At 44.1% G+C, this 25546-nt stretch overlaps 1 protein-coding gene across 1 annotated transcript in view; it reads right to left on the reverse strand.

Annotated features, from left to right (window-relative positions):
- Nucleotides 1-25546, reverse strand: part of TMCO6 (transmembrane and coiled-coil domains 6) — a 93028-nt gene that overhangs the window by 50493 nt on the left and 16989 nt on the right. The window contains exons 3-4 of the mRNA XM_082255002.1: nucleotides 22796-22914; nucleotides 19834-19943 (exon numbers count right to left, since the gene is read on the reverse strand). Of these exons, the coding sequence (XP_082111128.1) occupies nucleotides 19834-19943; nucleotides 22796-22914 (229 nt within the window). The remainder of the gene's footprint in view (nucleotides 1-19833; nucleotides 19944-22795; nucleotides 22915-25546) is intronic.

The raw sequence follows: 25546 nt of genomic DNA on the forward strand, positions 1-25546 counted from the left end.
GTCCACTTTTTAAGAAGGGACTCTTCAAAGGGGTACCGCATTGCAAATTGCTTAGGGACCCCAGGGGGACATTTTGGACGTCCCCACTCATTTGCGACAATCCTGTCAAAATAGGAGGGGAAGGGGGACATCTTCGCTGCTCTAGATGGCTTGTGAGTGCCAAAGGGAACCAGTGCCTCCACCGCAGCTTCAGCTGCGACCTCCTTTGTTAAAGTCTTACGCACGGACACAATCAGTGCGTCCACCAGCGCCTTGTCATGCGTGGCTACAAGAGTGGAGGAATCATTGTCACTATCTGAGAAGTCAGGGCGCGTGGTCGCAAATCCAGCAGGGAAAGCCACCTCGACCCAGGACACAAAGGACTCCAGGACTGCCGTCAGAGCATCAATGGATGGTTGGGACCCGGGGCCCCACAGCCTCTAAGAGGGGGTCAGGTGGGGAAACCTGCTCCAGGGACTCTACAAGCAAATAGGGGGACCCCTACAAAAAGTGCAAAACACTGCTAAGGGAAACCCTCACTGCGCTGGCCGCACCACCCGGTAACCAGCAACAGAGCACCCCTCGATCCTGCAGCAGAGAGAGAGAGAGAGAGGACACTACCAGACTTACCACCCCACAGTATAGACACCAGCAGCACCAGGGTAAATTGCACTCCATGTGTGGCGTCCAGGGAAAGAAGAGACCCAGGAGTCAGCACCAGGGGATAAGGAAGGGCTCCCACAGCTGAAATCGCCGCCCAGAAAGGCCCCATTGTCATAGTTGCTGCTATTTTAAATGCCGGACTAACGCAAAATGGCCACTAAACTGCACAAACATGGCCACTGTGTGTTACAGAATATAGGCCAACAAAATGGCAGCACAACGAGGCTCCCAGGGACCCAGAAGGGATGCCTAGGTCTAAGGCAAGGCACAGAAAAGAAGGGGGCAGTGGCAGGAGCCCCCACCAGGTACAGCCCCCCCCCCCGCAGCTGATCACCTGGTCACCAGCAGCGCACCCCACCGGGCCCCATTGCCAGTACAGCACCCTGCCCCAGCCCCAGGAGGTAGGCCAGACCACCATACTACCCCAAGTATAGGGGGATGGGGGTGGGGGGGGCGGATGGGGAGCTAGATGACCAACAGGGACCCAGAAGAGGGGTGCCTAATGAGAAGGAGGGGAACCCGGAGGTCCGACCATCCCATGGAGGGGTCCACGTCCACCCCAAAATCCTCCAGGGGGAGAGGGGGGACAGCTACTCACCATACCAGGAACTAGGCGGGCACCGCTCCAGGCAGAATCTCCTCTCTATCAAAATGGGGGGCTGTCAGCCAGGAGGAATGCTGCAACACAGGCCGAGACCCGGTCGTATGCGACCTCATGAGGCGTTTAAATCACAGGCCAGCCCCTGTCCGCTGAGTCCATGTCACAGCCGAGCTAGCGCAGAGCTAAGGTCTGCATGCGCTTACTGGCCAGACTGGGGTGACCACTAGATTCAGATTATCCAGCCCATTGCCCAGTCCGGCAGCTGATTGTAGATCTCACAGGGAAAAAAAAAAAAAAACAGGAAAAAATAGAAAAATCTATCTAAAGGGAAGAAAATTGCCAGGACCAAAGATCCCAGCAAGGAACTAGGTCCTTACTCCTGACTAGGCAGAAAGAGCTGATTACCTATAGCAGAGAGGGGGAGTATACCTCCTGGGACTGCCCACAGGCGTAGTCATTCTTTTTTTCTGCCTAGTGTCCTACTCCTCTAGGGGGCAGTATAAGCCAATGGTTAAGAAGATCAGGAGCTGTGTCCGTCAATGAACAAAAGAGAAACTTTTTTTTAGTTTTGGATAGAGTGGAGAGGGATTAAAGGATTAGGGATTAGAGAGGGATTAGTTACATTTTATTGCTGTCTGTGCCCTTGTTTAGGAGATTCAGCCTCTCTATTTGTCCTGTTTACCATTATCATTGAAAGTGAAAGTAAAAGAAAACCCCACATTTTGGGTTGTCCCCAGAAAAGTAACAGGTGGGAAATCTTCCAATAGGGACACTAGTTCTGGTGATCTGGGGGTCCCCAAAATATTCCCTTAATTTGCATGGATTTCCTCTCACTTCCCGTTTGGCTATGGGACAGGAAGTAAGGAGAAATCTCCGCAATGGAACAGAAATGGCGAAACAAAATCTGACAAGGGTTGAAATCTTCCCTTACTCTATCCAAAATGAAAAAAAGGTTTTGCCCTTAGTTCTACTTTAAGTTTAAGGTTTTATTTTGTCCAGACATAAATTTTAAGCAACCTTAATTTATAATCATTCAACTGCCAGCTTAGCCTAAATTGATGGTATCAGTGTCAAATGGTGAGATCACTTCTTGATTAGTAATCTGTGTCTTGATATTTTGTTTTCAATATTCCTTTCTTAAGCCTCTACATTTTTTATAGTGCTGTAATACTTGTCAGATGATGTAAGATATAAAAAAAAAAAAATCACCAGCTGTCCTTTGTGACCCCCATCTTGGAAAGGTTTATAAGTAATTTAAATCCTTTCTACTGATGAACCTGAAATTTAATTTGTCTGGGCGAATCATTACTGTAATACTGCATAATTATGTCAATGGTCATTCCACTCCAAAAAGTGATGTTTTAGTTTTGGGTAGGTGCAGAGTACTTAAATATTGTCGGCTTACAGTATTACAATTTAGGCACACTGGGAGGGAGCTCTCTCTGCAACTAAGTACCCAAGACTGCCCCCCTTCTTAATGATCCCATGAAAGAGAAGTTTATTGTTGATGAAAAATGCACCCCTTGTTATAAAGATCCCAGATACAGAAGTAACCCACTGCTGAATCCTGTGCACTGGTTGTTGCACAGTGAAACTCTTATTATACTATGTAGCTGGATTTTGGCATATGGGTATTGCTGCCACCCCCACGAAGGCCTGAACATAGAGAGGCCGTGGTATTGCAAAAAAAAAAAAAAAAAAATCGCAATAAGCGTATTTTGATTGGTTTGCGCAAAAGTTATTGCGTTTACTAACTAAGGGAAAGATTTCTGTCATTTTTGGTGTTTTTTTTTTTTTAACGAGTAATGGCGGCGATCTGCGATTTTTTTTGCGGGGCTGCGACATTGCGGCGGACAGATCGGACCCCTGACACTTCTTACTTTTTTGGGGGTACCAGTGACATTACTACAGTAATCAGTGCTATACATATGCACTGTTACTGCAAAAATGACACTGGCAGGGAAGGGGTTAATTTTTATTGGAGAGGGAGGGGTTAATGTATGCCATGTGCTTACTAACGTGTGTGGGGGGAGGTGACTGAGTGGCACAGGGACAGATCGCAGGTTCAGCTATGCTGAACCCTGCAATCTGACCCTGCCTGTCACTTAGGAGATCCGCCCGCTTTGTTTACACAAGCGGGTGGATTTCCACACTAGATCCCCGACGATCGGGGAAGAGCAGCGGTGATCACCGCCGCTCCTCCCCTGGCCCGACTCCCGCTGTAACTGAATACAGCGGGAGCGAGGGGAATGTCTGGTGACGTAGGTCTACGTCGCCAGACGATAACGAGCCACTTTGCCGCAGTACAGTGTGCATTGTAGTGTGCATAACCATCCTAATGGGAGTTTGACCTGCATTGCAGTGATTCTTTTTTTTTTTTTTTTTTTTTTTTTTTTTAACATAAAAAAGGTCCTATTAAGAGCTGTTTGCATTGCAGGCAAAGCAGGTCAAAAACAACCTTTGCTGGATTTGACGTTCTGAATTTTTGAATAGTGCTGCATTTAAATGCAAAGGGCAGCATTTCCCAACAATGCCTGTCTGCCCTTTATCATGTAATTTAAACAGACCTTAAAACAGAACTAAATGTAAAAACTTAAAATTGCGAACAGGCAGGTTTTTTTATTGCGGAAGGGACAAGCAAAGACACAACAAGAATCAATAATAAAACTAGCAACAGAGTAAATAATAATAATTAAGACCTGAAAAAACATATTAGAGAGTCAATTATATTTTCCTTTCGTGCGTAATTTACAATACTATTAATTTATAGAGGTAATGCACTTAAACGACTGCATATCTCACACACTAGGACCTAAAATCTCACTTTTAGGCTACTTACACACTGCTTCGTGAAAATTTTTTCAGGCATACAGGTGTTTTTTTTTACTGATCTAAATACAGCCTATTGTTTTCAAGGTGTCTGGCAACTAAATATGCACTGCGTAGTGATCAGTAAAAAAAATAAATAATACATAATACAGAAATGTAAGTTTCCGATCAGTATTTTTGCTTGTATACTCGCAAATAAGCGAAAATATGCACAAAAACTCGCAAATGCCATGCTTCCTGCTTGTGTGTGCATAAACGGAAAAACGTGCAAATACTCTGAAGTGATACAGCCCATGCTCGTGGTTTTTCTGCCAGAAATGTCTGATGCTCAAACATTAGTACAGTGTGCAAGTGGCCTTTTTTTCTTCCTTTAAAAAGTCTCCAACCTATATCCTGCAGGGAGTGTATAGGAAAGATAGTACAAGCATTCTATACTGGTTGTGAATAAATTCGGTCTCCAAATCACTTATTGCTTCCAAAGCCTTTTGAGTATCAGCCTAGTATATAATAAATTTCTGACCTTCCTATACATCCATAAATTGACTAAGTACACCTGATAAGAAATAAGGTATCAAGACCGAGGGACGTAAGTAGGAAACAACTGATCTGATCTGCTGGTAGGGGGGTGGGCTGGTGGGGGACTACAAGTACAAACTACATACAAGCACAAAAACTACAAGCAATACAGGTTACTAAGGGGCTACTATAGACTGAGAGGTGCTCTGAGACTGACCAACGGTGCCGAGTATCTTGCGACTGGTGGGTATCTTGCGACTGGTGAGTATCTGCGACTGGTGAGTATCTTTGCGACTGGTGAGGATCTTTGCGACTGGTGAGGATCTTTACGACTGGTGAGTATCTTGTGACTGGTGAGTATCTTGCGACTGGTGGGTGAGTATCTTTGCGACTGGTGAGCATCTTTGCGACTGGTGAGTATCTTGTGACTGGTGAGTATCTTGTGACTGGTGAGTATCTTGTGACTGGTGAGTATCTTTGCGACTGGTGGGTGAGTATCTTTGCAACTGGTGAGCATCTTGCGACTGGTAAGTATCTTTGCGACTGGTGAGTATCTTTGCAACTGGTGAGCATCTTTGCGACTGGTAAGTATCTTTGTGACTGGTGAGTATCCTAGCGACTGGTGAGTATCCTAGCGACTGGTGAGTATCCATGCGACTGGTGAGTATCCATGCGACTGGTGAGTATCCTTGCGACTGGTGAGTATATTAGCGACTGGCGAGTACCCCAGGTTTAGTACCAGGGGAGACAGAGGTAGTGTAGGTAAGGAAGAGCAGGTCGTTAATATTATCCCCATAGAGTAGAGGGTAATAATGTCCGACAGGATTGGGGATGCCACTCAGTGCACTTCTTGCTGCATGTATGCGTTCCTTGATGAACCAATCAAGGACAAATACTGCTGTGCAAGATGTGAGCGACTTGTTGCTCTGGAAGCCCACATCGTGGATCTAGAGAACACAGTGGCAACACTGCGTAGCATCAACAACCTGGAAAGGAGCTTGGACATTACCCATCAGGCGCTGGCAGGGGCCAGCATAGAGGAGGGAGGAATAGAGGAGACGCAAGCAGCAGAGGTACGCAGTTGGGTGACTTTTAGGAAGGGTAGAGGGGTGAGTGTCAGGGAGGCCAGTCCTGAGTTGGTACACCCTACAAATTTGCAGAGTTGCAGGTTGAGGGGGATATCAACTCAGGGGTGGCAGTGCTGGAGCATGCGCCCTCCCCCAGCTGCCAGGGGAGGGACGGCTCCAGGAAGAAGGGGGGTCATGACTCAGGAAAGGTTAGACAGGTTGTGGGGGACTCAATTATCAAGAGGACAGAGAGGGCAATCTGTAAAAAAGATTTCGGTAACCGAATAGTATGTTGTTCGGCACATCGCAGATCTGGCAGACAGATTATTGTGCGGGGCTGGGGATGACCCAGCGATCATGGTGCATGTGGGCACTAATGACAAAGTAAAAGGTAGGTGGAGGATCCTAAAGAACGATTTCAGGGACTTGGGTAATAGATTGAGGAAAAGGACCTCCAAGGTGGTTTTCTCTGAAATACTGCCTGTACCTCGAGCCCCACAAGAGAGGCAGAAGGAGATTAGGGAACTTAACAAGTGGCTGAGGTATTGGTGTAGGAAGGAGGGGTTTGGGTTCCTGGAGAACTGGGCTGACTTCTCAGCCGGCTACCGGCTCTTTAGTAAGGATGGGCTGCACCTTAACGGGGATGGTACAGGTCTTTTGGGGAGAAAGATGGCCACCAAGTTGGAGGGGCTTTTAAACTAGGAGACGGGGGGGGGAGGGCTCAGAAGTAGAATCAGTCAGGAGGGAGCAGAGGACTGAAGGCAGTTGTAGGGTCAGCAGCGACAGTAGGTCCACAACGTCAATTGGTAGGTCTGTGCGGAAAAACCTCAGACCAAACAGGACTAAACATAACCGCCAATCGCGTTTAACTTCTGTAAAACTAAGAGGGGTATATGCTAATGCCAGGAGCCTAGCTAATAAAATGGATGAATTGGAAATGTTAGTACCTGAGGATGACATAGACCTTGTGGGAATAATAGAGACTTGGTTCGACCCCTCACATGACTGGCTGGCCAATATCCAAGGGTATTCGGTGTACCGGAAGGACAGGGTAGGAAAAAGAGGGGGAGGGGTATGTCTCTATGTCAAGAACAATATAAAGGTGATAGAAAGGAGTGACATTACGGATGGGATGAGCATGGATTTAGAATCTGTGTGGGTTGAACTCCATAGGGAAGGAGAAAAGGGGAAAGTAATTGTGGGGGCTTGCTATAGGCCACCTAACCAAGGGGAGGAGGTAGAGCTGGAATTTTTAGCACTAATGGGTAGAGTGGCAAAATTGGGATCAGTCATCATATTGGGGGACTTCAATTATCCCGACATTGACTGGGACGAGGGGATTACACACTCACAGAAGGCCCGTCTATTCACGGAAACCTTACTGGATAATTACATGTCACAGTTGATGGATTCCCCTACCAGAGAAAACTCAGTCCTGGATCTATTGATCACTAATGACCCAGACCTAATCTCGCAGGTAGGAGTCCAGGACAACCTGGGCTCTAGCGATCACAGGATGATCACATTTAGTATAAATAACAATATAACAAGGCACGTGGGGAACATAAGAACCCTAAATTTCTGAAGGGCAAACTTTCCAAAATTGTACTCATTGATGGAAAGGGTAAACTGGGACCAAACCCTGGGATCACTGACCACTGAGGATAAATGGGAATGCTTTAGGAACATATTAAGCAAATGCATCTTGCAGTGCATTCCTATGGGAAATAAATTTAGAAGAGACAAAGCCAAACCTGGCTGGCTAAACCGTAGCGTCAAAAAACTTATTAGGGGAAAAAAATTGGCCTTCAAGAAATATAAATCAGAGGGCACAGTATCGGCTTTCGAGCAATACAAGGAGGCAAATAAGAAAAGTAAACAAGAAATCAAGATGGCTAAAATCAACTTTGAGAGACAAATAGCAGAGGATAGTAAAAAAAAACCCAAATAAATTCTTTAAATATATCAACAGCAAAAAAACTAAGGCAGAGCATATTGCACACATAATTAACAATGATGGGAGGATGGTTTCAGAGGACATTGAAAAAGCAACCGTGCTGAATGCTTTTTTCTCATCAGTCTTTACACAGGAAACGGAGGGGTACACTGACCATGACTGTATGGTTAGTAGTAATACACAGGACTTGCCACTATGGCTAACAGAGGGGGAAATCAGGGAAAGGCTGGATAAACTTAACACAAACAAATCACGAGGCCCGGGTGGCGTACATCCGAGAGTACTCAAGGAACTCAGTAAGGTTATATCTAGACCACTGTTCCTGATCTTTGCTGACAGTATTAGGACAGGAGATGTACCAGGGGATTGGAGGAAAGCCAACGTGATTCCGATATTCAAAAAGGGGCAGAGGCATATCTCGGGAAATTATAGGCATGTCAGTTTGACATCAGTAGTATGTAAACTTCTGGAGGGGATGATAAGGGACTATATCGTAGAGTTTGCTAAAGAAAACAACATCGTCAGCGGTAATCAGCACGGGTTTACAAATGGACGTTCTTGTCAAACCAATCTCTTAGCATTCTACGAGGAGGTGAGCTGTGAGCTAGATAGGGGCAGACCAGTGGATGTGGTGTACTTGGATTTCGCTAAGGCATTTGATACAGTTCCCCACAAGCGCTTAATTTATAAAATAAGGTCTGCAGGTATTGACAGCAGGGTTTGCTCTTGGATACGAAACTGGCTAAAAGGCCGTGTCCAAAGGGTGGTAATAAACAACGCATACTCAGACTGGTCTGAGGTAGTAAGCGGGGTGCCCCAGGGCTCAGTCCTGGGACTAACCTTGTTCAATTTATTCATAAACAACATTGAGGACGGGATCAGTAGTTCGTTATCCGTTTTTGCAGATGACACAAAATTGGCCAGGGCAATAACTGCACAGCATGAAGCAGATATCCTACAGAATGACCTGGACAAAATAACGGAGTGGGCAACGACATGGCAAATGAGGTTTAACGTGGAGAAGTGTAAGGTTTTGCACTTGGGGACTAAAAATATAAAAACACAATATACGTTAGGAGGGGAACCCTTGGGGGAATCAAAAATGGAGAAGGATCTGGGAGTCTTGGTTGATGATAGATTAGGCAACAGCATGCAATGTCAAGCGGCAGCTACCAAAGCCGGCAGAATATTAGCATGCATAAAAAAAGGGATGTATTCCAGAGATAAGACTATAATCCTTCCACTTTTATAAAACTCTGGTCCGACCGCATCTGGAGTATTCTGTCCAGTTCTGGTCGCCAGTCCTCAGGAGGGATGTGTTGGAGCTGGAGAGAGTCCAGAGAAGGGCAACTAAACTGATTAGGGGATTGGAGGACCTTAACTATGAAGAGCGTCTGCAATCGCTCGATTTATTCTCCCTGGAGAAGAGACGCCTGAGGGGGGACATGATAGCAATTTATAAATATCTCAATGGGGATCTCAGCTTAGAAAAAAAGCTGTTCATTCGAAGGGATTACATGAGGACTCGAGGACATACAATGCGATTAGAGGAGAAGCGTTTTAACCTCAGGCAACGAGAGGGGTTCTTTACTGTTAGGGCTACAAGATTGTGGAATTCTCTACCACAAGAGGTGGTTTCTGCGGGAAGTATGGTGGCTTTCAAAAGACTCTTAGACTTACATCTCAAGGATCAGGACATTAAGGGCTATGTGAGATGATTACAGCCACACACACCTACACAGGTTGAACTGGATGGACTATTGTCTTTATTCAACCTCACCTACTATGTAACTATGTAAGTGCTATTAAAGCCCTGATGAGGACGACGAGCATGCTGGTGAGCTTCCCTGAGTCGGTTTCTGACAGTTTGTGCAGAAATTCTCTGGTTATGCAATCTGTGTAATGTTCTGGTACCTCTAGTACCCCTATTCCACTTTCCACTTCAGTGTATGCGTCCCACCATTCTCTTCTGGTAGGTGCGCATACACCTTTAAGACCGATGCGGTCATCACTGAGCGCCGCAGAGCGGCTATTTCAACCGCCGGCGTTCTCACTCACATGTTCGTTCAATGTGCCTTGTTGCTGACCTGCCTTGAAGCTCATATGCTTGCAAGCGTACCTCGCTGTCGGAACCTCGCTACTGATCCCTGTATCCCGCTACCGGATCACTCGCTCATACCGAACCTCTCTACTACTGCTTGCTATTAGTGATAAGTACCCCGCAGGGGAATCCTCCATAACCTTCCTACTAAGCTTACACTATCTAGCTCTGCATATTAAGGACTGTTACTATCATCTGCACTAATTAGATTGCTAGCTCTTGAGCCTACTAACATCTATCCTTGCACTGGGTTAGTCTCTCCTGTATGTCATCTGCTATCCTACCACCTACTACCATACATGATTGCTAACCTATCTGCATCCTACCTGTTACCATCTATGCTCTCATGAACATTTCTCTCAACTGCTGTTCACCTATTGTCACTGTTCATACCTGTCTCTTCAGCTCATCACCACTATACTGCTATATACATCTATCACTCCAGGAACATCTTATTGAGTGTGTATATTTGTATGCTGAATCAGACAGACCACAGTGATGAGTCTTGGGAGTTGGAATTGGTATTTCAACGTATCTCTACATGACTGCTGAGTGGAGTTTCTCTGCAGCTGCAAATCCATCTTGTTTCAGAAAACGCAGGAGCGTTACAGATTGAACGAACCTAAAATGGATTCAGCAGATTTACCCACTCAAGTGACACAATTAAAACAACAAGTGACTGCGTTAATACACGCTCTTACTGAATTAAAAGAAGACAATCAGGCTCTGAAGCAGCAGGTAACCCGTCTATCACAACTTGCCGCTGCTCAGCCCCCTGAACCCAAAATAAATCCTCCTCTAGTGTTTACAGGTGATCGCAAAAAATTTTGTGAATTCAAAAACGCCTGTCAGTTACTTTTCTTGCTAAAACCTCGTACCTACCTTACTGATCATATCAAAGTCTGTACTATTATTTCATACCTAACGGGTGATCCACGGGCCTGGGCAGTGTCTCACTTGGAGAAAAATGATCAGCTTCTCAACTCCTATGCTTTATTCATAGCGGAACTCGCTAGTCTATATGATGACCCCAATAGGCAGAGTACTGCCGATATTCAATTGAGGTCCTTGAAACAAGGTAGGAGACCTGTAGAAGACTTTGTAGCAGAGTTCAAAAGATGGACCCTTGACTCAGGGTGGAATGATACATCTCTGAGAACTCAATTTAGACTCGGCCAATCAGAAGCCGTTAAAGACGAGCTCGCCCGAGCGGATTTACCGGACACCCTGGATGCTTTGATACAACTCAGTATCAACATAGACAGGAGGCTGCGAGAAAGAAAGGCTGAAAAAATGGGAATGCCATTGTCCAGTCCTTCTCGGATTACGGCCGTTGACCCTACTCCTATGGAGGTAGGAACCATACGCCCACCTTTATCAACTACTGAAAGAGCCAGGAGACGATCCAGTAATCTTTGCTTGTACTGCGCATCCCCGGATCACATGATAAGCGTCTGTCCCCTTGTCCGCAAAAAAGAGGGTGAGTGTTCACATGTCCTCCTAGGGGGATTGACAACTTCATTTACTAACCCTTATCTTTTTGTTCGGTTGACATTGCAGTGGGACCAGACTAGGATTACCACTAAAGCCATGATCGACACAGGATCTTGCGGAAATTATATCGATATACGTTTTGCTACTTTAAATAAAGTACCTATTATTTCAAAACCTAAGCCTGTCTCTGTGAGTCTTATTAACGGTATTCCGTTATCTTCTGGCCCAATCACTAATCAGACACAAGCACTCCTAGTCACCACTAACGAGTCTCATACGGAGACCACTACCTTCGACCTATTATCTTCGCCCCATTTTCCCATTGTTTTGGGACTTCCCTGGTTACACACACATCAACCAACCATAGATTGGAAGAAACGGACCCTAACCTTCCTCTCTTACTATTGCGAGAGTACGTGTAACCTCCCGTCTTATGGAAAGATCCTGTCTGTGGTGTCAGATGAGATTGCACCACTATGCTATCAGGATCTGTCCGAAGTTTTTCTTGAGAAAAATGCTCAAGTACTGCCTCCCCATAGGGATTATGATTGCACTATTGATCTACTCCCAAATAGTAAATTGCCTTTTGGTCATGTTTATCCTCTTTCACAGGATGAACTTTCCCATCTCAAGGAATACTTGGATGAGAATTTGACAAAAGGTTTTATTAGACCTTCCACTTCTTACACACCTGCAGACAAGAATAAAAAAGCGGATGCGCTATCACGATTAACTGAAGATAATTGCTCCGAAATCCCTTCCGTTCCTATAATACCCTACAAGCGTATTATTGGGGTTGTCCGTTCCTTGAAGGAAGAGATTCTACACAGTATAGGTTTGGATTCACCTCCACCACAACTAAGTGCTGATGCAGAAGGCTTCCTCTACTACAACGACAAACTCTACATACCCCCTACTATGCGCACCAAGATCTTGGAATTGTCACATGATGTGCCTATGGCAGGACATATGGGTATGACAAAGACCCTTAATTTGCTTACCAGGCAGTTTTGGTGGCCTGATATGAAGACATCTATACAAAAATTTGTCTCTTCATGCAACGTCTGTGCCAGGTCCAAAATTGACACTACAAAACCATCCGGTCTACTATGCAGTCTACCAATACCCCAGACTCCATGGGAAGTCGTGTCCTTGGACTTTATAGTAGAACTACCACCTTCCAAAGGATTTAATACCATTTTAGTGTCAGTGGACCATCTGACAAAGATGGCACATTTCGTTGCTATTCGCAGACTACCTTCCTCCAAACAGCGGAACTACTGATGAAACATGTCTTTAAGTTACATGGAATTCCAAAAACTCTTTTGTCTGACCGTGGATCACAATTCATCTCCAAGTTTTGGCAAGAACTATGTCACATACTACGAATTGAGCGAAAGCTCACTTCTCCCTACCATCCTCAGACCAACGGACAGACAAAGAGTCAACCAGTGCATCGAGCAATATTTACGTTGCTACACATCAACCTACAGGATGATTGGGTGGATCTCCTCCCTCTGGCAGAATTTGCCTACAACAACGCAACCCACAGTACGACCAAACAGAGTCCGTTCTATTTGAACTATGGGTTTCATCCCACTATTCTTCCACCACGCATCCTTCCATCAAGTAACCCAGTAGCCTCAGACTATCTTACCCAAATAAAAGACTCTCTGGGTTTACTTAATACTACCATCTCACACGCTCATAGTCAACAAAAAAAGTACTATGACCTTCGTAGAAGACCTTCTCCTCAGTATGCTATTGGGGACCTCGTTTGGCTATCAACAAAAAACTTAAGATTAAAGATCCCTAGCAAAAAGCTTGGGCCTCTGTTCTTGGGACCCTTCCCAATCAGGAAACTTATTGGAAAGGCTGCAGTACAGCTCACATTACCAACAGACCTCAAGATACATCCCATCTTCCATGTGTCGCTACTGAAGCCCCATGTTCCTGACCAAGGAATAAGGCCTACCATCCCACCTCCACCTCCTATACAAGTTGAAGGCGGAGAAGAATATGAGATAAAGGAGATTCTGGATTCTCGTATCCACAGAAGAAGACTCCAATATCTAGTACGATGGGCCCCAAGACGACACCTGGCTGGATACCTCTGATATACATGCCCCTAGGCTGATTCGCAATTTTCACGCGAAATACCCGGAAAAACCAGTTCTAGAGGCCTTCCGGAGCCGGCCTTAAGGAGGGGGTACTGTAATGTTCTGGTACCTCTGGTACCCCTATTCCACTTTCCACTTCAGTGTATGCGTCCCACCATTCTCTTCTGGTAGGTGCGCATACACCTTTAAGACCGATGCTGTCATCACTGAGCGCCGCAGAGCGGCTATTTCAACCGCCGGCGTTCTCACTCACATGTTCGTTCAATGTGCCTTGTTGCTGACCTGCCTTGAAGCTCATATGCTTGCAAGCGTACCTCGCTGTCGGAACCTCGCTACTGATCCCTGTATCCCGCTACCGGATCACTCGCTCATACCAAACCTCTCTACTACTGCTTGCTATTAGTGATAAGTACCCCGCAGGGGAATCCTCCATAACCTTCCTACTAAGCTTACACTATCTAGCTCTGCATATTAAGGACTGTTACTATCATCTGCACTAATTAGATTGCTAGCTCTTGAGCCTACTAACATCTATCCTTGCACTGGGTTAGTCTCTCCTGTATGTCATCTGCTATCCTACCACCTACTACCATACATGATTGCTAACCTATCTGCATCCTACCTGTTACCATCTATGCTCTCATGAACATTTCTCTCAACTGCTGTTCACCTATTGTCACTGTTCATACCTGTCTCTTCAGCTCATCACCACTATACTGCTATATACAACTATCACTCCAGGAACATCTTATTGAGTGTGTATATTTGTATGCTGAATCAGACAGACCACAGTGATGAGTCTTGGGAGTTGGAATTGGTATTTCAACGTATCTCTACATGACTGCTGAGTGGAGTTTTTCTGCAGCTGCAAATCCATCTTGTTTCAGAAAACGCAGGAGCGTTACAATCTGATTGTTGCAGCAGCTGTCAGGTGGATGGTCTCAGATGATCTTGGAGGTGAAAATGCTGGATGTGGAAGTCCTGGGCTGGTGTGGTTACACGTGGTGGGATGTTGGATGTACTGCCAAATTCTCTGAAACACCTTTGGAGATGGCTTATGGTAGAGAAATGAACATTCAATTCACGGGCAATTCATTCAGCTCTGGTGGACATTCCTGCAGTCAGCATGCCAATTGCACACTCCCTCAAAACTTGCGACATCTGTGGCATTGTGCTGTGTGATAAAACTGCACATTTTAGAGTGGCCTTTTATTGTGGCCAGCCTAAGGCACATCTGTGCAATAATTATGCTGTCTAATCAGCATCTTGATATGCCACACCTGTGAGGTGGATGGATTATCTCGGCAAAGGAGAAGTGCTCACTAACACAGATTTAGACAAAATTTGTGAACAATATTTGAGAGAAATAGGCCTTTTGTGTACATAGAAAAAGTCTTTGATCTTTGAGTTCAGCTCATGAAAAATGGGCGCAAAAACAAGTGTGTTGGGTTTTATAATTTTGTTCGGTGTATATGTGAATAAATACATACACCACAATATGAAGTGAAAAAATCATAAATGTACCTTGTGACAAAAAACAGTGCATATCTCTTTTTTTTTTTTTAAGAAACAAAATTTCAGAAGCAGGCGGTGCGCCAACCTGTGTAATAGTGCATATCTCTTTAAATGTGAAATTATATAATCAGTTCTTTGTGAATGCACACAATTCCAATTCACAGAATGTGAAACGCTATGCAATCCAGTGCATCACACCACCAAGTGCTCCAGCTCTTTACCATGTGCCATTGACCTCTATATTATAAGAGATCTGCAGTGCTCGAGATAATAATGGATATCACAACCAACACAGATCAACCCTCGCCATCATTAGTCATTAGGAATCACATGTAACCTCAGAGAGTACAGTGGAGAACAAGGACAAACCACACCATGTGATAACACTTGAAAATACATACAATAATTTAAAAGACAGGTATTCACAATGTGTAGATAAGAGATAGAACATATAAAGCCCTGTCGCTATCCAACCGTACAATACATCAGATGCATATAGGACTCATCAACCCAATTATAGCTACAGATAAAGAATCTCCTCAGTCTGGATTGAACAAGGTAATGAATGTACTGTAGATGTTAATTATGCCTCTGAGAAAGGGTTAAAGTTGTTCTAGACAAATGCTACATTGAAAAATATCACGTGATTTAAAAAAAAATTGCTGTGCCATAAAAAAGCAGCAACTACAGTTCTATTTCAAATAAGCTTGCAGTCTCTTCTAGCCTTAGGGCTCTTTCACACGGTCCGCCTCCATAGGCGGATCCGTGCTGCTCAGCGGGGATCGATCCGCCGATCCCTGCTGAGCCGGCGGATGACAGCTCCGTCTCCGCTTGCAGTGCGGAGAGGGAGGTGTCACAGCTCCCGCTGCTCTCTATGGGGGATCGGATGAGAGCGGACCGCCTGTTCGCTCTCATCCGATCCGATCCCTGAATGGATGGAAAAATAGGGTTTCCATCCGTACGGATTTCACAGACAGGATCGGATACGGATGGCAGCGGGTGTCAGCGGAGGTGTCTCCGCTGACATCCGCTGCCCCATAGAGCTGCATGGAGGATCCGATCAGATCCGCCTAAAAAACTGACAGGTGGATCTGATCGGACCGCCCGTGTGAAAGAGCCCTTAGTGTATTAATAAAGTATGGATATTAGATATAGGATCATAGTTTTTGTTTCCTCACCATCTGTTGTGGAATTTTTTTGTCTGTCTATGTGTTTCTGTGACTACACAGGCCCTATCAATTAACACAAACAGTTGACTATCTCCTCCTCCTCAAAAAACTCAATTAGCTTGGTCTCCGTTACTGCGCTCTCCATTGGTTCGAATCTTACCTATCTCGCGGCACCTTCAATGTCACTTACAATTCCCCTTACCCCTCTGCAACTCCTCTTACCATTGGGGTCCCAAGGTTCTGTCCTTGGACCTCTTCTATTCTCGATCTACACCTCCTCCCTGGGTCAGCTAATAGCCTCCAATGGCTTCCACTACAATTTCTATGCTGATGACACCCAAATCTACCTCTCTACCCATCAGCTCACCCCATCAGTCTCCTCCCGCATCAATAGTTTACTAACAGACATATCAGCCTGGATGTCACACCACTTCCTCAAACTGAATCTATCTAAAACCGAGCTCATATTATTTCCTCCCCCACGTGCCCCTTTCCCTGAATTCTCTGTCAAGATCAATGGAACAACTATCAGTCCTTCCACACATGCCAGGGTGCTAGGGGCAACCCTGGACTCTGCACTGTCCTTTCAGGCTCACATCCAATCCCTGTCTAAATCATGCCGTCTTAACCTCCGCAACAACTCTAGAATACGCCCCTTTTTAACAAACAACAGCACCAAACTTAATTCACTCCCTGGTTATCTCTCGCCTCGGCTACTGCAACTCACTCCTCATTGGATTACCTTTACAGACTATCCCCCCTCAGTCAATAATGAATTCTGCTGCAAGACTCATCCACCTTACCAGCCGTTCAGTGTCCTCCACCCCTCTCTGCCAATTCCTTCACTGACTTCCACTCACCCAACGAAAAAAATTGTAAGTACTAACAATAGTTTACAATGCCATCCACAACTCTGCCCCCAGTTACATCACTAACCTGATCTCAGAATATCAACCAAGCTGCTTTCTTCGGTCCTCACAAGACCTCATGGTCTCTAGCTCCCTTGTCACCTCCTCCCATGCTCGCCTCCAGGATTTCCTCAGAGCTTCTCCCTTCCTTTGGAACTCTCTACGCTAATCTGTCTGACTGTCCCCTAATCTATACATCTTTAGACGATCCCTGAAAACTCTTCTCTTTAAAGAAGCCTATCCGGCTACTAATATACAGTTTCACTTTCTCCATCAGCTCATCCCCCACAGCTATTACATTTTGAATCAATTGACCCTCCTTTTTAGATTGGATGCTCTAACGAGCAGGGCCCTATGATTCCTTTTCTACCAAAGTGTTTTGTAACTGTAATGTCTGCTTTCATTTTGTCAAACTGTTGGCGCCATATAAATCCTGCATAATATAATAATTGGAACATACAGTGGGGAAAATAATTATTTGATCGCCTGCATATTTTGTAAGTTTGCCCACTTACAAAGAAATGAGAGAGTCTAGAATGGTTACCATAAGTATATTTTAAATGATAAAGACAGAATATCGAAAATCCAGGAAAAAACACGACACAAATGTTATAAATTGAGTTGCAGTTCAGTGGGAAAAATAAGTATTTGATTCCCTACCAACCAACAATAATTCTGGCTCCCACAGACTGGCTACAGTATGTGCTCATGTGGTACACAAATTAGTCCTGTCAATTTAAGAAGGTGGACAACTCGTTAGGTGTATAAAAAGACACCTGTCCACAGAATCTCTTTCTTCTATTCAGACTGCACCATAATGGGCAAGACCAAAGAGCAGTCAAAGGATTTTAGGGACAAGATTGTAGACCTGCACAAAGCTGTAATGGGTACAAGACCATCAGCAAGAAGCTTGGTGAGAAGGAGACAACTGTTGGAGCGATTATTCGCAAATGGAAGAAATACAAAATAACCATCATTTAACCTTGGTCTGGAGTACCATGCAAGATTTTGCCTCATGGTGTAAGGATGATCATGAGAAAAGTGTGGGATTAGCCCAGAACTACATGAAAGGAGCTTGTAAATGATCACAAGGCAGTTGGGACCACAGTCACCAAACAAACCATTGGTAACACAATACGCCACGATGGACTGAAATCTTGCAGCACTCGCAAGGTCTCCCTCCTCAAGAAGGCACAAGTAAAGGAAGTTTGCCAATGAACATCTAAATGATTCAGAGAAGGATTGAGAGAAAGTGCTGCGGTCAGATAAGACCAAAATTGAGCGCTTTGGCAATAACTCATCTCGCTGTGTTTGGAGGAAGGAAAATGCTGACTATGACCCTAAGAAGACTATCTCTACAGTAAAGCACAGAGGTGGAAACATTATGTTTTGGGGCTGTTTCTCTGCTGAAGGTACAGGCCGACTTTGCCGCATTGAAGGGCCAATGAATGGGGCCATGTATTGTAAAATCTTGGATGAGATTATCCTTATCCTCTTATATTTCAAATAATCTTCTTTCCTGTAGATCTCTATTCAAAATGAAGATTGCTAGCTGGAAAATTTACCCTTAACCCTGTTAGGAAGGATAAATCTCTGCTATCGAAATTCTTAAACATTTTGTCGATTAATCCAGTATACATACCCAATAAGATTTTTAAGAACATGAACTCTCTCTTCTCTTCATTCCTTTGGTACCCTAAGGCACTCAAAATTTCTTTTAACTATGCTCCAGCAGCAAACGTCCCGAGGAGAATTAGCTCTACCGAATTTGCGCCTATATTATTATGCCTCCCAGTTGGTGTATGCTCACGAGTCCACTTTGCTTATTCATGCAAATCAGTTTGTCCATTTGTATCGTTCAGCATTAGTTGAGTTATAAGTGTCTATCTTTTCACTTTATTGCATTTATCCTCATTGGTAAAATACATGACACATTGTCCTTTAAGGATTATCTGGCATTACTCTTTTGCCAGCTTCAGTCACTGTTACTGTAAACCCATCTGCAATTCTGTGTCTGTCTTCTGTCTGTCTGCACTAATATCAATCACTCAGCCCATGATTGCCAGATAGAATGTCAATGTCAGTCACTTTGTCAATAAAATAAGATGTCGGAATGCTGGACTCAGGGCTAGGTGGAGATTAAGGCCTAATGAGGCAATCTTGAACTAAGACAGCTCTCTTAACCCCGAGGGGATCCAACTTGACTTTCAGAATAATAGTTTTAGACAGAATGAAAATAAGACAGTTCTAAACTGTAGAGGAGAGTCCAGATAAAGTTCTTTATTCACCATGTGAAACAAAATGTAAAATTCTGTATAAAACTGTACTACATTTGTATATTTTGCTCATATAATGCACACTGCACTTATATTCTGCACAAAAAACTAAATGTTTTGATTACGTATTCACATCCTTTTGACTGATAAGAAGCTACCCTGCCCATGTACTGCCTACAATTGTGATATGAATGTGATATTTAAGTGAGCATGGTTGTAAAAAAAAAACTTTAAAACGTGCCAAACACACATAACAGTTATTTGGAAAGACGCCAAGTTTATTATTTAGTGTCTGTTCCCTCCTAAAGTAGTTATTATTTGGAATCACTGATCAATATTAGGATAGGAGTTGCATATCTATAAAATTTCTAAGACAACCACAATAAACATTTTCATAAAAGATCAGATCTAACAAGTTTTCGGGGGTTTTTTTTGTGAAAAATCCTTCTTCATCAGGGCTTGAATAATGTTGAACGGAGCAGAATATGAGCTTAAAGTGGAACAACTGGCGCTGACTTTAATTAGGAGGATGGAAGCTCACTGGTCTAGCAGCTGTTTGGCTAATCAACCAGGAAATGTCAAATAAGTGCCTTTATGTACACATACAGTAAAAACAACTAAAAAAAAATTTGAGGTACCTGATAAAGGAGAGCTGTGTGTCCTTCTTTCGGAGTCCACGACGAAGATCAGTTAGAGACTTTAATTTGTCCGCAGACCCATGCTGGATAGCTCTAATAAGGTGTAAAACCTTGGAAAACACAATCACAGGATAACCTTCAAACAATTGGCAAAATTATATGCAGGCTTATACAATGTGTAGAGTAAAAAAAGAAATCTTTCAAAAATTTTCAGGAAATGTTAATAAATAACCATCACAAAAACCTATTATAGGATAATCAATGGCAGCCAAATCCAACAGGTTTCTCTCAATGTTTTGGACTCAGTTGCTTTAGCACAATTTTATTCCTTAAAGATAGCCAAAATTACATTCATGGTCTTACTAATCCTGGCTATATTTAGGTCATTGCCTATGGCAGCCATAAGGGATGGGAATGCTACATTTTCAGATTTCGCTGGCTGCTTGTCTGTTCCAGGCCAGTAATGCTCTAAATAGTGAAGATCAGAATAACAGTCTGCAACTTCTTAAAGTGGAGATCCGGCCTATTTTGCAACTTTAGTGATTCCTGGAGTGCTCACTATGCTGATCAACAATTGGGCATTTTCAATTTTTTTTCGGGGATCCCTTACCTAATTTTCAGGGCATTTTTGATTGTACTTCCTCCTTCTCCCCCCTCTGTGGCCACGGGCACCAACATCAGTTCCGCCTTTGCATTGCATCCTGGGAGCTGTTTGTCATCACTCCCAGGAGGCTGGAATCAGGAAGAACTCCCAGAACACTCCCTGGAATCAGGAGGAAGGACACAGCAGATTACACTGCGGCTTCAGATGCCCACATCCAAGATGGCCATGCCCAGACAGCGTTTTTAAAAGTAAAATTTTGACTAAAATCCAATACTGTACACCTTGTAAGTATGAGAATAGCGGTTCATTAAAGGGCGATGGATTAGTATTACAGGGGTATTTTTAGTTAAAAAAAGGTATTTGAGGCCGGAACTCCGCTTTAAGCAAGTCCACAATGCCAGCTCTCATATCTCTATCCTCGGTTTCTACTGAAGAACTACACAAGGTGGCGCATTTCTTGCAGATTCAAATCCAAAGCGATTTAAGGCAAAGCAAATTAGGCAAGCTGCTGCACAAGATGAATGCCAGTTTGAAAATAGAGCCACTTATCACTGCTTGGAGTGTGTGCAAATGTAAAGGTTTTATAAAGTGTACCTTTAGGAGTGAATAAATCAGCGAGAACTGCTATAAAATGGAATGTGGCATTTCAGATAAAAGAATCAAACTCCTCAAAACCTGACAGCACCTTTAGGTACTGAACAGGTAGCTACTGGTAATTTTACTGGTACTGGCACCTTTATATGACCCCTCCAGAGGTGTCAAACTATTGTAAGATGCAAGGTTTGACACTTTTTAATGCTAAAATTTCCTCCTCCCTCGTCTTCCTGAGTGCCCATTACTAGAATGAGCAGCCTTACCGGTCAACAAAAACATGATGGAGGATAGAGGAGATGAGCCAACTGTAAAAAAGAGCGGCGCAGGCTTAAGGACCCCACTGGCACTGGAGTGGTCAGGGGTCTTTACCCCTGACAGCTCCATGTGTGCAGGGTCTTCTACCTGTCTACACCGGACTCTTGTAGTCTACTGAACAACTTCAGGGCAACTACTGGTTTTCTTTATAAAAAAAAAAAAAAACTGAGAAATGTAATATTGTTTCTGGAGATTTAGGACAGTAGTCTCCAAATGAGGCCCTTTGCTTGCCTTTATCCGGCCCTTTTATCCATACACTGACACCACTAATGGGGCATAATTCCTGCCACTGACACCAAAAGGGATACTATTCCTTCCATTGGCACCAAGGGCGGGGCATTTTTTAACCTCTAGCTGACCGCCCGACATATTATTATTACTGCGGCAGGGCGGCTAGGCTGCACAAAATCAGGTAGTACTACATGACTTCGTGCACGAGGTTTCGGTGGCGTGCGCGTTTAGACACATCGGGAGGCGGGCTGCAGGAGGAGCAGCGGCGATCGCCGCCTTCCGCCCGTGATCGTCAGATGAACTGACAAAAGACCCGCCTGCTTATGTAAACAAAGCAGGCGGGTCTTCTGTCAGACAGGCAGGGAGAGATCAGGAGTTTCAGCTAAGCTGAAACTTCGATCTCTCGATGCCTGTCACAGAACCCTTCCCATACACAGTTAGTAATCACATTTAGGTACACATTAACCCCTTTGATCACCCCCAGTGTTAACCCCTTCCCAGCCAGTGTCATTTATACAGTAGCAGTGCATAATATTTAGCATTGATTACTGTATTAATGTAACTGGTCCCCAAAAAGTGTCAAAAATGTCAGTTAGGGGCCCGATCTGTTCACCGCAATGTTGCAGTCCCGCCAAAAAACGCTGATCGCCGCCATTACTAATAAAAACAAAAAAATAATACAAATTCCAAAAATCTATCCCGTAGTTTGTAAACGCTATAACATTTGCGCAAACCAATTGAATACGCTTTTTGGGATTTTTCTTACCAAAAATATGTAGCAGAATACAAATTGGCCTAAACTGATAAAAAAATTTGTTTAACATTTTTTTATTTGGAATGTTTTATAGCAGAAAGTAAAAAAATATGGCGTTTTTTTAATTTGTCGCCATTTTTTTTGTTTATAGCACAAAATCTAAAATACCACCAAAAGAAAGTTCTATTTGTGGGAAAAAAAGGACATCAATTGTATTTGGGTACATCCTCGCACGACCGTGCAATTTTTCGTTAAAGTAATGCAGTGCCGAATCGTGAAAAATGGCCTGGTCATTTTGGGGGTAAAACCTTCCGGAGCTGAAGTGGTTAATCCTACTTAAACCAGGACGTTTTCAACTCCCACAGGCAACAGTCCAGCCCCCCTAAAGTCTGAAGGAAATTAAACTGGCCCTTTGTTTAGAAAGCTGGGAGACCCCATATTTAGAACATCAATGGCTAACAAACCTGCTGCTCAGAGAGGAAGTGGTGCTGCAGATTTTCTTCCAGAGTTTCCTCATCATCAGTGTGATCCCGCAGTAACCTTTTGCTTATCAGCTGCTGTTCTCTTCGTGCTTTCCTTAGGGCTATTTAAACAAAAATACTACTATTGTTGCCAAGCACAGAAAAGTCATAATTACAGATTAGAACAATATAGTCTAATTTCCTTAATTACACATTTTTAGAAGTAACCTGACAGATGTTCTAACCCTTGCCTATTCAAAAATCAAACAAAGAGGGTTTTAGATGAAGTTCCACTTAAATGTCACACAACTGAGTAGACTTTCTGTCCTCCTCGTCTCAGGCAAACTATTCATATTATCAACTTTCACAGTCCTTATCACATGGTAGTAAAGACTGGTTAGAGAATTGGTTTAAAGGTAAATTGCAGGCAGACATAAAGGACACAAATGATGCAGCTCTGTGTTCATTAATACATACTGAAACGTGTTTTCTAAATGCAGGCTGACCAGCAGAAATAGGAGCCAGTCTGTTATGCTGAAAAGCAAAGAACATGCTGATAGGTGGGGAGAGCAGAGTGTTGAGAGATGAGCTCATCAGTCTGCTGCTTCTCCTATCACTGTCCAGTCACATTTTGGGGGAGGGGCAAGACCTTAAAGTGTTTTCAACTGCAGCAGAAAAGAAATCAGGTCTTCTTCCCTGGAACTGTTATAGAATTTACACTTGCAGTGCTTAGTTTGAAGAGGCAGAACACTAATGTGAGCAGTTGACTGCCTCTTGAGTGAAACAATGCAAATATGAAAATGCCTTGATGAGTGTCTGTCAGTCTGGAGGAGTTGGGGCACCTAGGCAGGCAGAATTTGAATGCAGACCGCCCTAGGTAATGCCCAAAATTTGATGCTGAGCATCGATGACAGGAAGGACTGAAATTCAAAGAATAAGGCTGGATTCAAACTGATGTGAATTGGATGCAAGTTTCTCCCCATCCAATTTGCATGATAGGAGACTGTGACCAGCTCTCAATGAAGCTGGTTCACACATCTCCGGGGAGTCCGGGGTCGGAATTGCAGAAGGGTCCTGTGCGTCTTCTGGTCCGTTTCAGGTGCGAATTCAGCCAAACCCATGGACCTTATTTGCACCTGAAACAGTGAACAGACACCAGATCCCCTGCTGTGAGCCGTGGCCACAGCTAGTGTGAACCCTGCCTGAAAGGGGTGGACCAGAGACAGCAAGGCTGGGCAGAAAATGGTTAGATGATGCTGGACATGATGCAAATACAATCTGACTTGCTGCAGCTTCTAGCACACACTGGGGGGGGGGGGGGGGGGCAGGGGGTGGAGATTTAGTAAAACTGGAGAGTGGAAAATCTGGTGCAGCTCTGCATAAAACCTAATCAGCATCCAGGTTTTATTGTCAAAGCTTATTTAAACAAGCTGAAGCTTAAAAATTATTGGCTACCATGCACAGCTGTACCAGATTCCTAGTGCTCCAGTTTTAGTAAATCCCCCCCACTGTAAGAACCTCACGGTGTGCAGGGAACTTGCAGTAAGCAATTACAGAGATGAGCAGCCTAATGAAGAGATCTAAGGTATCCTGAATGCTTACACCTTTAATACCCTAACCACTTGAAGACCAAGCCTTTTCTGGCACTTTTTGTTTAAATCAGTATTTTTGCTAGAAAATTACTTCTAACCTCCAAACATGATATACATTTTTAAGCAGAGACCCTAGGGAAAAAAATGGCAAATAGTTGCCATTTTTTTTGTCACACGGTATTTGCGCAGTGGTTTTTCAAAGGCAATTTTTGGGGAAAAAATACATTTTAATGAATAAAACCCCAATTGTTCTGTATAATATGAAAGATGATGTTACGCCAAATAAATAGATACTGAACATGTAACGCTTTAAAATTGCGCACGCTTGTGGAATGGCGACAAACTATGGTACTTAAAAATCTCCATAGGAGCGATTAAAACGCCTTTACAGGTTACGTGTGTACCACCCTCCCAGGTAGGTGCTAATGAGAGAGAGTATAGTTTTTGGCTCTGTCTACTTACTAGAGGGGCTGCAGCCATATATATATTGCCCTTTGATTACCAGAGAGCAGGATCTGTTAGAGAGGTCTGCTCATTGTGCTCAGTATGCAATTCATTGTGTCTAGAGAGTGTTTCACACTGGTCCAATAGGGAGGCATGTTGGACAGTGGGAGGAAACCTGACAATTGGATGCATAGGCTTTGATACAGTCCTGGTGATTGGCAGAGGCGGGTCGCCTCAGTGCATTCTGGGATACTGTATAAAAGCCAGGAGCACATGTGCTGGGGGTCTTTGGCTGCAGAGCAGAGTCCCGGAGGGAAGGGGGCGGCTGCCTCCTCCTCTGTAGCAGTGGCACGTGGTCGCAGGAGGTCATCCTGAGGGCCAGAAGAACGGAGCTGAATCCAGAGGTCCAGGAGAGCTGACTGGAAAGGAGACACTGGAGACCCTGGAAAAACAGTATCGTGAGTACAGGGGTGTAACGGAACCGCAACCCACTCTGTACTTGTGGACTTTCATCAGTATACGGCTTCCCCCTAGTCGTGAACATAGATATTAGATTTTCCAGCCGCCCCCATACAAAGCTAGCCGACAACTTAGCTTGTACTGGAATCTTCACATTTATTGAACAGTTTGACACTCAAGTTATACACACATGAGCACATCCCCCTCCTGATCAAATTACCCCATCAGGTCAGGTGCCTGATTACATTATCATATGCAG

Source organism: Pelophylax lessonae, assembly GCF_965119305.1.
Source record: "Pelophylax lessonae genome assembly, chromosome: 4".
NCBI lineage: Eukaryota > Metazoa > Chordata > Amphibia > Anura > Ranidae > Pelophylax > Pelophylax lessonae.